The 12,224-nt window shown below is 52.5% G+C and overlaps 1 protein-coding gene across 4 annotated transcripts in view; it reads right to left on the reverse strand.

Annotated features, from left to right (window-relative positions):
- Positions 1-436: 436 nt before the first annotated feature.
- Positions 437-12,224, reverse strand: part of Zdhhc18 (zDHHC palmitoyltransferase 18) — a 32,545-nt gene continuing 20,757 nt past the window's right edge. Inside the window, exons 3-10 of one of the 4 annotated variants that reach the window (XM_075945995.1) lie at positions 11,115-11,264; positions 9,728-9,865; positions 9,569-9,617; positions 8,466-8,568; positions 5,543-5,655; positions 4,041-4,140; positions 1,685-1,762; positions 437-1,142 (exon numbers count right to left, since the gene is read on the reverse strand). In XM_075945995.1, the coding sequence (XP_075802110.1) occupies positions 1,721-1,762; positions 4,041-4,140; positions 5,543-5,655; positions 8,466-8,568; positions 9,569-9,617; positions 9,728-9,865; positions 11,115-11,264 (695 nt within the window). In that variant the 3' untranslated portion in view covers positions 437-1,142; positions 1,685-1,720. Of the gene's footprint in view, positions 1,143-1,684; positions 1,763-2,132; positions 4,141-5,542; positions 5,656-8,465; positions 8,569-9,568; positions 9,618-9,727; positions 9,866-11,114; positions 11,265-12,224 lie in introns of those variants that run through there. The other 3 variants (XM_075945997.1, XM_075945994.1, XM_075945996.1) reach the window with 3 other exon arrangements.

The following is a 12,224-nucleotide window of genomic DNA, read 5'->3' on the forward strand; positions in this document are numbered from 1 at the left end:
AGGCTAGCCTTGCGCTTACTGTGTAGTTGAGGATGCTCTGAACTGATCCTCCAGCTGGGATTACAGATGTGTACCACCCCAGGGTACAGTGTCCATGTGGGAAAGCATCTAGGGAATGAGAGAAAGGATGCTCTATGGACCTACCTTGGGTTGGGCTCAATTGGGGAATGTGAGCCTCAGACTGGAGTTTGACACCTCCCACCCACTATTTTGGACTAGGCAAAGTTTTTCAAAGTTCAGCTAAGCCTTGAAGGTCTCTGGGGAGGAAAGGACTTCTGGAGAGAGAGAGCCAAGAAGTGCCTTTCCCCATGTCCCTCCGGGCCTGTCTCCAGAGCAGCGCTATCTGGCCAGGGCTGTGAGGGAGACAGTCCTTCTCACACATCCGCAGCCGGCCGCACCCATGGCCCCAAAGGAAAGGGGTGAGACGCACTCAAGGTTCCAGCAAGAAGAGAGGGCTCTTTATTTCTGTTAGAAAAGGTAGTGGACAGCAGGTGAGCAGCCCCGTGCTGGGCGCAGCTAGTCTTCCCAGGTCTGGCCCAGTTCCCTTTGGGTCCCTGGAAGAAGTGGAGCTGTGTAGCCAGCCCTTGGTGCCTGGGGCCAGGGATACACAGGCTCACACCTCGCATCCTCCTGGGGGGATGGGGGCGTGGGAACAGTGCTGAGCCGCTGTGCTCAGAACAGTCCCCAAACCTGTTCAGCAGCGTCGACACCCAGATAGCTCCTGAAGGAACCTGCTTGGCTTGCCTATGGCTCTGCTGACTGGGGGGAGGCTGTAAGGCAAGATTCCTGAAGAGTCTTGACACCTCACACGTCTGGGGAAGGGGCATGAGGGGAGGAGGAGAGGGGGAAGAACAGCAGGGTTACAGTAGTGTGTATTGTGTTGAGGCTGCAGTATGGCTTTTCTATACTCTGGTCAGCAAGGAGTGGGGGCAGGGGCCAGGAGGTCAGCACCTGCCCGCTGTGGGGAGCTCTAGAGAGCACACAAGTAGGACAGGCTGGGGGACAGACCCTGTAGGCACAGATGGTGGCAGACGGGCCACAGGTTAGGCAGGTGGAGGCGCAGGGTGCCTGGCTCCCCCCAGGCCACTCCTGGAGAGGCAGAGAGTGGCGGTCCTCAGGAGCTCCTTCAGCCCCCGCGCATACTGGATGATCCGCAGGATGGCAAAGGAGGAGAAGAGAAAGGGTTAGCGGACAGACAGATGGAAGAGGTAGCCTGCAGGGGCCCTGAGTGGGGTCAAAGGTACCACAGTACCTGTCTCTCCCCCAGAAAAGGGCCAAAGCTCAGGCAGCAGGCAACAGAGCAGGAGAGGAACAGCGGCAGGCGAGGGGGCATGGCGGGGGCACACAGCAGGATGCGGAGGTGCTAGTGACCTGAGGGCCCTGCACATCAGTCCACCAACAGCACTGGCCAGGCCTCTCAGGGCAGGTGTGCCACCTTCCCAGTCTCACCCTTCCTCTTCTGAAAGGACAGGTGCTCTGAGGGAGCCTCAATCCAAGGAGGGAGTGGGCAGGACTAAGAGCCTTCTGTTGGGGGGGATTCCTGGGGACCTGCCACCACCAGCACACACACCACACCGCACACCAGACAGAGATGGATGGACTTGGTGAAGTCGGTAGGCATGCATTGATGAGATGGTGTGTGGAGAGTGGGCAGGGCTGGCTGACAGGTGAGACAAGGTCTTACCAGCTAACCCTCTGCAGAGAGGCCTGTTAGCTCCCCTCAGGCTGTGCAGGAGATGGCAAAGTCCTGACAGGTGTCCTCCTGGAGGAGATACCAGAGAGGTCGGCCTATGTTATCATCTGCCTGGCCGTTCTGGCTACCTAGGAGGTTTGGGTTGGGGCAGGGATAAGAAGTTCCAACTTGGACCTACTGTCCCAAACATGTCTTTAGCTGAGCAATCGCTGGGGATCGGGGTGCAAAGTTAGCAGGAAAGAGCTCGGGAAGTACCAATTCCTGAGCCACAAGAAGGCAGACATGGTGAAGGCGGGTTAGCCATAGTCCCTCTGCTGCAGAGTTCCCGCTATCACTGGCTACCGGCCTCCCATTTCCCAGGGAAGAATTCAGAGCTATGCTACAAACCAGGAACTCGGCAAAATAAAAGCCAACAAAAACCAAACCAAAGCAAATCAGCTCCTAAAAACGAAGTTTTATTACAAGCAGGAACAAATGAATACTGGCTTAAATAAAAGGCAGGTTAGGGAGCCTCCTCCAGCCCCTCATCTACCTCCCAGAGCCACTGCAGGATGGCCTAGGGCTCTGAAGCTTTTCTCCCAGCTAGCACACTCCCCGGCTCTGTCTGGGACCCACTAGCCTTAGGAGCAAGGCAGAGAAGTTGGATGATCCAAGGGCTTCAGCCCACTTGAAGGGCCAAAGTGGGGGTCCTAAAAGAACAAGTCTCTATTTTGATTAGAAACTACAGACCCCAGCAGCAGGACGATGTGTTACGAGGGTCCTGGCCAACCAATAAGCCTCCTGGCCTATTCTGCTTCTTCCTTCATCCCAAATTAGCAGAAATGTGTTGTCTCCGACTCTCTAGCATGGGGGGGGGGTGCATATACAGAGCAGAGAGTCAAGGGGGGGTGTGGCTTGCAGAATGGCAGCTGCTCCCCGCTCCCCAGACCAGTCACCCCACCCACCACACCTAGCCTCAGCCTGTTGGGGCAGGTTACAGCTGGGAGCCTGACCTGGGGGCTGGGTGGCCGAGTCCCTAGCCACTGGTTGTCTGAAGGCTATGGCAGAAGGGAAGGGCAGGAGTCCAGGGGTCTCTTGTGATTAATGCACCATCTTCCCAGCCCCTACAAGTCAGGCTGCTTCTGAACACAGGGTGGCTAAGAGGGAGACGGAATAGCCCAGGGATATGGAAGTCAGCTGTATTTGTACACAGGCAAGCGCGTGCACACACACACACACATACACACACTCTCACACACACATTCATAGCTAGATCTGCTGTAAAACGTTTATTAAACCACCTAGCCTTCTGAAAACCCTTGACTTGGCACTACACAGATAGTAACACATTAACTTCTATTTTTAAAAAAAGGCCATGTAACTCGGGAGGCAGAGGCAGGCGGATCTCTGTGAGTTCGAGGCCAGCCTGGTCTACAAGAGCTAGTTCCAGGACAGGAACCAAAAGCTACGGAGAAACCCTGTCTCAAAAATTCAAAAAAAAAAGGTCATGTAAAAAAGAGGTCTATAAAATTGTGCAAAATACCCAGCATTAATAAACCCGTTTCAAGTATTGCCAGCATCACTAACCCACCCACCTCTAGCTCTGACTTGGAAGAGACTGGGGGGAGGGGTGGTGGCACAGGAAAGGATCCTTGAGAGTCTCCATGGGCTGGGGAAGGCAGGGTCCCCATTCCCATTCCTACTGTGCTGCCCAGGACTCTATAGGAGCTGAGGTTCTGGGGCCTGGACGGCTGGTTTGGCTTCCTATGACACAGGCTACCTCCCACCCTCTGCCCATGCTCTCTCTACTGGTACCCCAGCTCTATCCTACTGGCCAATTCCATATACCCCCCCCCAAGACCACCAAAATAGCCTTGCACATCTCAAAGGGAATGCGGGAGCCCCAGACCAGGAGTCCAAGGGCAGGCGCTGGCCTGCCACTGTGCTCCAGGGCCAGCTGCTCAGCAGTCCTGCTTCCAGAAGCCCCGGCTCCCCAGGGTCCAAGCATGCCTCCGGCTGGGAGGCTGCCTACTCAGTTCACACCCTCACTCACACTGGGTCTCCCTGGGCACAGGCAGTGACTTGGCATGGTTTCCTTGGTGGCCTCCAGAGGCTGTGGCTCTCCTCTCCTGCCACCGATCAGCTCAGGGACCTAGGGCCCAAACTGTGGGAACCTGGGTTTGAGGAGCAAGAGGGCACAGCTCTGTGGCAGTTCAGAAAACGCTGCGCAGGATGGGAAATAAATACGAAAAGACTCGAGTCTTTGGCAGCTCTGCTTCCCTCGGATGGTATGGGGAGGGTCCCGGCAGGCGTGGAGGGCGGGCAGCAGGTGGCAAGCACTGAGTCACATTCAGGGGTAGCCTCCTACCATGCTGGGGTCTGGCTTGGCCCCACAGGCTGGCTCGTCACTTCTGATGGGTGAGGGCAACACAGCGTCAGACTGCACGAATCCCCGCCGGTCGATCAGGCTTCCAAAACATAAGGACAGAGCATGAGCCTCTGACAAGGCTCTAGGCACGTGACAACACAGACAATGTCTTCCCAGAAAAGACCCAGCCCTAGAAAAGCTGGGCAAATGGAAGCTGCTTTCCGTTCAGTTGTTCAATGGGCGAAAAGTGTTTGCCACCAAACCTGATGATGACTTGCGTTCAAGCCCAAGGACTCTTGACTTCCATATGCACACAACTGTAGGTGCATACACACACATACAAGTAAACACACTGAAAGTAAGACCTTCTGTGCACCTGGCTTTTCCAGATAATTCATCCATTAGTTTGGTTTTGTTATTATTACTATTTTTAGGCATTGTCTCACTATGCAGCTCTAGCTCTATAGATTGTAGACTGTCCTAGAACTCATCATGCTCTTGCTCAGAGATCTGCTTGTTTCTGTTAAGATTAAAAAGGCAAGTGCTCCTGGGTGGCAGTGCACACCAATAACCCCAGCATTAGGAAGGCAGAGGCAGGCGGATCTTGGAGAGTTTGAGGTCTTGCCCTGGTCTACACAGAGGACTATACAGAGAAACTCTGTCTTAAAAAAAAGGGGGGGGGGCGCATTCTGCCACCATGCCAGAATGTTTTTGTTTCTTGAGACAGGATCCCAAGTAGCCTTGCTACTTGAGGATGTAGCTGAGGATGATCTAGGACTTCTGACCTGCCTCTATCTCCCAAGTTTATTCATTGTTATTAATTCAAGGGGACTCAGCTGTCTGGGTGCCAAGAAGCCAGGCTGCAAGTGAGAGAAAAGTAAGAAAGAACAGCTATTGGGAGTCACTGAGAGGCCTAGTGTCCTGTCTCACTAGTGGGGCACATCTGTAAGGTCTTGCCCCCCCCCCCAGTGCCCATGGCCATTAACTCAGGTTCTGGAGCTCTGGTGCCCCCTGCTGTCAGCAGGGTTGAAGCACCAAGGTTCCGAGGAAAGTAGTGGTGACCTCACCCTGTAGAAGAAAGGCAGGTCACCTACTGTGGTCATGACAGTCACTGTGGTATCTCTGGGAAGTAGGGTTACACAGAATACCACATGATCTTTACTATTTTGTACGTTCCTCCTTTGAAACAGTGTCACTGTGGATCCCAGGCTGGTCTTGAACATGAAGTAATCCTCCTAACCTTAGTCTTCAAGTGTGAGGATTACAGGCAGGTACAACCATGCCAGGTGGTACTTATTTTTATTCTACACAGGAGCAAATGTGATTAAAACTAACAGCCGTCCTCAGAATTTCTCAGACATCCAGCAGAATAGAGGACAGCAAATGAATCCATGTCTGTGCAGGGAGAAAGGCCTGCTAAGATCCAGACCCTCCACAACTCCCAGGAGGGGTCCAGCCTCAGGGCCACCTCCCTGTGACCTCTCTTACATGTCCTGGCTTACCTGGGAGGTAGGGGGCCACAGAGCACAGCACAGCAGTTGGTGACAATACTTTTATGGCTGTAAGGGTTGACAGAGGCCTCACCGCCCCTCTTGCTGGACCAAGATCCTTTGATCTGGAAAGAGAAGAAGCTGGGTAAGCGGCCTCCGTCCGTCCCCACTTCCTCTAGCAGTGCTGAGGATTATACATGCAAAGCATCAACCACTGGGCTCCTTCTGCACTTTCTAGAAATGGAACCCAGAGGCCAGCAAGAGTCCCACTTAGAAACCAGTTCTGGGGACTTCTGGGAGGCAGCCAGCGGAGACCAGAAGGCTCCAACTAGCACAGAGGACAAGCAAAAGGAAGTCTCCAGAGGAGGCTGTCTGGGTAGACATCTCTACCCTGGCTTCCCACCTGTGCTGGACAGCTTGACATCAACTCGATACAAGCTATCCTTATCTGAAAGAGGGAACCTCAATTAAGAAAATGCCTCCCTAAGATCTGCCTATAGGCAAACCTGTAGAACATTTTATTAATTAGTGATTGATGGGGGAGGGGCAGTTCACTGTGAATGGAATCATCCCTGGACTAGTGGTCCTGGGTTCTGTAAGAAATCAAGCTGGTTGGGTGGTGGTGGCACACGCCTTTAATCCAGCACTTGGGAGACAGAGGCAGGCAGATCTTTGTGAATTCGAGGCCAGCCTGGTCTACAGAGCGAGTTCCAGGACAAGCTCCAAAAGCTACACAGAGAAACCCTGTCTCAAAAAATAAAGACAAAAAAAATAAATAAATAAAAAGAAAGCAGGCGGCAAGCTGAGCAGGCCAGTAAGCAGCACCATTCCTTGGTGTCTGAATCAACTCCTACCCCCAGGTTCCTTCCCGGTCTGAGTTCCTGTTTTGACTCCCTTTGATGATGGTGATGTGGAAATGTAAGCCAAATAAACCCTTTCTTCCCCAACTTGCTTTTGGTCTTGGTGTTTCATCTCAGCAACAGTGACGCTAACTAGGACACCAACTAACAGGGAGGGCAGGGTTGAGGGCACGAAGCAGGCGGAACCACTCTGACCCTGCCACTCAACTACATGACCCTGGACATCCTTTCTGCCGCGGGAAGCCCTGGGTTGACGCTATTGAGGGGCTCAGCAGGAAAGACCCATTTAATTGTCACCCAGAAGTTTCCACACTTGCTGGGCCAAGCACCCCTTTCTGTTGAAGTTCCAGGAAGATCCTGCAGAACCGGCACTCAGGAAACCCACTGGTGATAGGGTGGGCTGGGGCTAATGCCCTTTCTGCCCTTATCAATGTGTCCAGTTTTGCTTTCTCAAATGAGACTGTGAGAGGTTGTGGGATTTTTTTTTTCTTTCTTCTTTTTGGTTTGGTTTTTTGAGATGGGTTTCTCTGTGTCCCGGAACTCAGTTTGTAGACCAGGCCGGTCATATGTGTCCTGAGGTAGCCTCTAACTTCCTTTTTTTTAAAAAAAAAAAGATTTATTTATTATGTATATAACATTCTGCCTCCATATATGCCAACACACCAGAGGAGGGCGCCAAATCTCATTACAGATGGTTGTGAGCCACCATGTAGTTGCTGGGAATTGAACTCAAGACCTCTGGAAGAGCAGTCAGTGCCCCTAACCACTGAGCCATCTCTTCAGCCCCCTCCTTTCTTTTTCTTTAATAAACAACTTATTTACTTTATGTGCATTTTGGTATTTTGCCTGCGTGTATATCTGTGTGAGCGTGTTGAGTCCACTAGACCTGGAGTCACAGACAGTTGTGAGCTGCCATGTGGGTGCTGGGAATTGAACCTGGGACCTCTGGAAGAGCAGTCAGTGTTCTTAACCACTGAGTTATCTCTCCAGCCCCAGTCTCCAAATTTCTATGTAGCCATGGATGACCTTGAATTCGTCATCTTCCTGTCTCCACCTTTCAAGTGCTGGGATAACACGCGTGTGCCACTGCTCCTGGAGGTGGCTTCCTTCTCATTCTTCCGTTTATTATGTATTCTATGTGTATGGGTGTCTTGCCTTTATGCATGTGTATCACATGTGTGCAGTGTTGGAGGAGGCCAGCAGAGGGCACCAGATTACCTAGGACTAGTACAACACCTGGGTCCTCAGGAGAGTAGCCAGTGCTCTTAACCACCAAGCCTCCAGTCCCTCCTCCATCTCTGGATACTGAGGTTGAAGGCAAGGCCTTGCCCATGCTACGTAAGTGTTCTTCCACTGAACTACATCCCTGTCCTCTTTTTACTTTTTGTCTCAGACAGACTGTCCATTCTCACCTTGAATTTTCAATCCCTGTCGTGGTCTCTAGAGCAGCTGGGATTACGGGCCTGTGCCAGCAGACTAACTAAACTCCTTTTCTTTCTCTTCCCAACCCCCCTTTTATTTTGCCAAGTCAGTGGTCTCCCCACAGAGTCCAAACTAGCCTCAAGCCAAACCACAGGCCCTCTTGCCCGGGTCTACAAAGTGCCAGGATTACAGGCCTATGCCTCGTCTGAAGTGGATCCATTTTCTTTTGGATGGTGGGGCCTCTGATCAATGTTGCACAGCAACCCTGGAAACATAACAGTACCGTTTTCTTTTTCAGGGCTGGAGGACAGTGAGGGGAGGTCATGTCTGGACTGGGGACAGTGGGTGCTCAAATAATGCTGGCTGACAGTGGCTTACAAGTGAATAGCTGGGAGGGCAACAGGGCCACGCTGCCATTCTGTTCTAACAATGCCTCTCAGTGCACAGACTTCTGGAACCCCAGTCAGAACTCTGATGCCTACAGGTGCAGTGTGGTAGATGCGAAGTCGGGGTCGTGACTCCCAGAATTATGACCAAAGGCCCCATCTCTCAATCATGCCATGCACGGGAGTATGGATCCCAGTTCTGTCACAAGCAGGATGCAATGCATCAAGAGACACAGCCAGGCTCCCCAGCCCCCCAGCTTTACTCACATCTTCGTTAGTTGTTAGGTTGGAGGCGACGAGGTAAGTGTGGAACCCTGAGAGGCCCAGGATGGACCAGATCGAGAAGAAGCAGATGACCAACTCCAGCACAGTGGAACTGTCAAGGACACATGCGGGGGAGGGTGGAGACCCTGGGAGCCTGTGCTCACGTTCTCACCCACCCTTCCCTGGAGCTACATCCCCACAGTGGCAGGTGTCCAGTCATCATTCTCGGCAGATCACCTCCTACACCCCAGAAACAGGCGGGAGTCCTGAGGAGCAAGTCAGGATCTGGGCTAGGGATGGCACGGGGAACTCTTTTGTTTTGTTTTATTTTATATTATTTTTGTTTTTCGAAACAGGGTTTCTCTGTAGCTTTGGTGGCTATCCTGGAACTTGATCTGTAGACCAGGCTGGCCTCGATCTCACAGAGATCATCCTGTCTCTGCCTCCTGAATGCTGGGATTAAAGGCGTGCACCACCACCGCCCAGCTGGCACAGGGAATTGTAGCCACAGGATCTTGGCCATGAAGTAGTCCATGGAGCTTGACCTCCTAAGGAACATGCAGGCTGGTGACATGACTCAATAGGTAAAGGCACTTGTCACCAAACCTGATGACCTGAGTTTGAGTGTCAAGTTGTCCCCATCTCTATTTGTGTGCTGTGTAGCATGCTCCCACTGCCTCCAGGCAAGATAAAATAAACAAAGATTTAATTAAGAAATACACTCTTGGGCTTAGAGCGATGGTTTACTAGTTGGATGCACTGACTGCTCTTCCAGAGGACCCAGGTTCAATTCCCAGCACCCACATGGCAGCTCCCAACTGTCTCTAACTCCTGACACCCTCACACAGACATGCATATAGGCAAAAATGATACACATAAAAAGAAAGAAAAGAAACCCACTCTTTGCCAGGCCTTTGTAAGCAGGGACAGTGTCCTGAGGTTGTGTGTGCAGCCCCTCCCCGTGACAACCCATTTAAAGTCAGTTCTAGTGCAGGCACTAACAGATCAACTGGTAGAGTGGATTCCAGAGAACAAACACGGCCCCACCGCCCCACCCCACGAAGAGGCCTCAATTCCCACCCAGGGCGACAACTGGCAAAAGATATCTTCCTGGTGTCTCTTTCAGAGTGGAGAGGAAGCTGCTTTCTTGAGAACCTAGGAAGGAAGAGACAGAGACACAGCTCAGGGGGTGGTGACCACAGCCCGTTGCTAGGGCTGAGCTCACTGGCCAGTCCTCCTCCACCCCTTGTCGTCCCCCCACTCACGCAGAGTCAGGTGGGTGACCACGCAGGCGAAGATGAAGGCTGTCAGGAAGGAGAGGGAGAGGATGAAGGCATAAAAGAAGCGGTAGTTCCGTCTCCCGACACAGTTGCCCACCCAGGGGCAGTGATGGTCAAACCGTTCTAGAAAGGGAAGGAGTCAGTGTGGGTCTCCAACCAGCAATGGTGGTAGCCCTCCCCCAGGCTGGCTCTCTCCCATCCCCTCACCCCTCAACACCGGCTAACTCCTGCCCTCCTGTGGACACACCCGACTTCTAGCCCTTGATCATCAGTTCCCACCCACTGCCTGACACACTCCCTGTCTATTCTTTTAGCTCCATAGTAACTCCTTCTGATGCCATCTACAAAGCCACTCCCTTAAAACGTCTCCTCTGACCTCAAACTAGGCAGGGGGCCCTGTCACCTGCTCTGTTAGCCTTCTTTTATACAGCTTTGCTCGTAGACCCTTGAGATCTCCAGGATCCCACAGAGTGCCTGCTTCAAAGTCTCACAGACCATGGCCTAATACTACCTACATGCCAACAGCTTGGGCCTGAGGCCCAGAGAGGGCTGGGCCGTTAAGTAACTCATGGAGAGCTGGCACCAGAGGCCAGGGCAAAGGACTGAGCTCATACCAGCATTAAGTCCCTGGGGGTGGGAGTCACACCCAGGCTGGTGAGGAAAGTCCCTGTGGGAATCTGGGTCATATGCCCGTTGCAGGCCTTATGCCAAGGCTGGTGCCCTCTAAGGAGGTGGGTAGGGCAGACTGGCAGGGATGAATAACACCCCCTGAGTCACCCACTTCACTGCCTCCTGTCCCAGCTCCCCTCTTCAAGGAGTGCTGAGCTGGCAAGATGAAGTCACTGCTCTGGGAACTGTGCACTGTCACCATGGCTCAGCTCACTTGGGTGTCATACAGACTCTCCCTTATGACACCCTCCCAAGAGGCCTTCATGGCTCTTCCCCAAGCTGTAGAGCTTCCGAGGAGCAGGGTGAGGGCACAAACCAAGCAGAAGAAGGTGGGCAAGAGCCACCTTCCAGTTGTGGTCCAGGCTCTCCACCTCACTCCTCCAGATTCTCACTCTCCCTGCCTTCTTTCTCAATTAGATCATCCCCTGCCTTCAGTATTAACTGCTCCAGGCTTTTGGATCAGGGACCCACTGAGGAGTGGCCTGAAGCTGGGAGACAAGCTCAAGGTCTCTGTCTGCAGAATTACTTAGGGATTAGGGGGACAGGATATACCAACCCTGGGTCAAGAGATGTCACCGCCAGTCTGGGAAAGGCAGCCTTCTGGTTCACCCCTAAGTATTTCAGATGCTGCCTGTCTTGCCCCAACATGTGACTTCCTGCATCCAAAACTCAGTCTTTTGGGGTCCTCGAGGCCCCCACTCACCCACACAGTTGTCGCAGACACTGCAGTGCGAGGTCCTGGGTGGCCGGAACATCTTGCAGGTGAAGCAGTATTTCAGCTTCACCATCTGCCCGTTGATCATCACCTCCCGGGTCCGAGGGGGCGGTCGGTATGTGGAGCTGCCTGTGTTGTCTGAGGGTGGGAAGAGAGAAAACGGGGATGCCCAAATCGGCCACGGCCCTTGCCATTGGGGAGCCACGCCAGAGAGGATGTGGTCAGGAACTGAGAGTCGGGGGCGACGCACCAATGCAGGGACAAACGTTAGGAACTGCTTACAGACCCACACTCACTCGGGCCTGGGACTGTGCTCGAATCTCACATAGCTGCACACACATCTGCTGGCCTTCACCCTGAGCAAGGCCACCAGGGACAGAGCTCCTAGGAAGGTTTAGGGAGGTCGTGTGCATCTAAGTGAGTCTAGATCCAACTTTACTACACGAGGGCGGCACAGTTAAAGGAACAACATAAACGCCCCAGAGAGGGAACTGGATGGACGTCTATAATCCACCGGCCTGACTGCTCACCAAAGTCAGTGTTACTTATAGAGAAGAGCTAGAGAGAGAGGGCTCTGTGGTTAAGAGTGCTTCCTGCTCTTCCAGAGGAACTGAGTTCTGTCCCCAGCACCCATGCCAGGTGGCTCATACCCACCTGTAATTCTGCTCTCTCTTGGCAGCCACACTTCCCTCCCCTCATACATAATTAAAAACAAAATATTAACAAATAAGTAAAAATGTAATCAAAACAATAACAACATTAACAGAATGTGCTGGGTGGTGGTGGCTGTGCCTGAAACTGGAAAAGTACACTCAAGGGCAGCCTAGACTACAATGTTTCTTTCCCTCCTCTTTTTGTTTAGAAAAAGATGTTTACTGACCACACTGCAAGCAGGTAACAAAGAAACACCTGTTGCATCAACCTTTTTCTTTTCTTGTTGTTTAATGGAAGGAATAACACGTTTACCCAAAGTCTGCAAATCCTACATGTTCTATTTGCTGAACTAACATCTCAGGGTCCAAATCAAAAGGGTATGTAGCCCGGCTGATGTGGTGGTGCACCCCTTTAATCCCAGCACTTGGGAGGCAGAGGCAGGCA

The sequence above is a fragment of the Microtus pennsylvanicus genome, chromosome 13, assembly GCF_037038515.1.
Source record: "Microtus pennsylvanicus isolate mMicPen1 chromosome 13, mMicPen1.hap1, whole genome shotgun sequence".
In the NCBI taxonomy this organism is placed as follows: Eukaryota; Metazoa; Chordata; class Mammalia; order Rodentia; family Cricetidae; genus Microtus; species Microtus pennsylvanicus.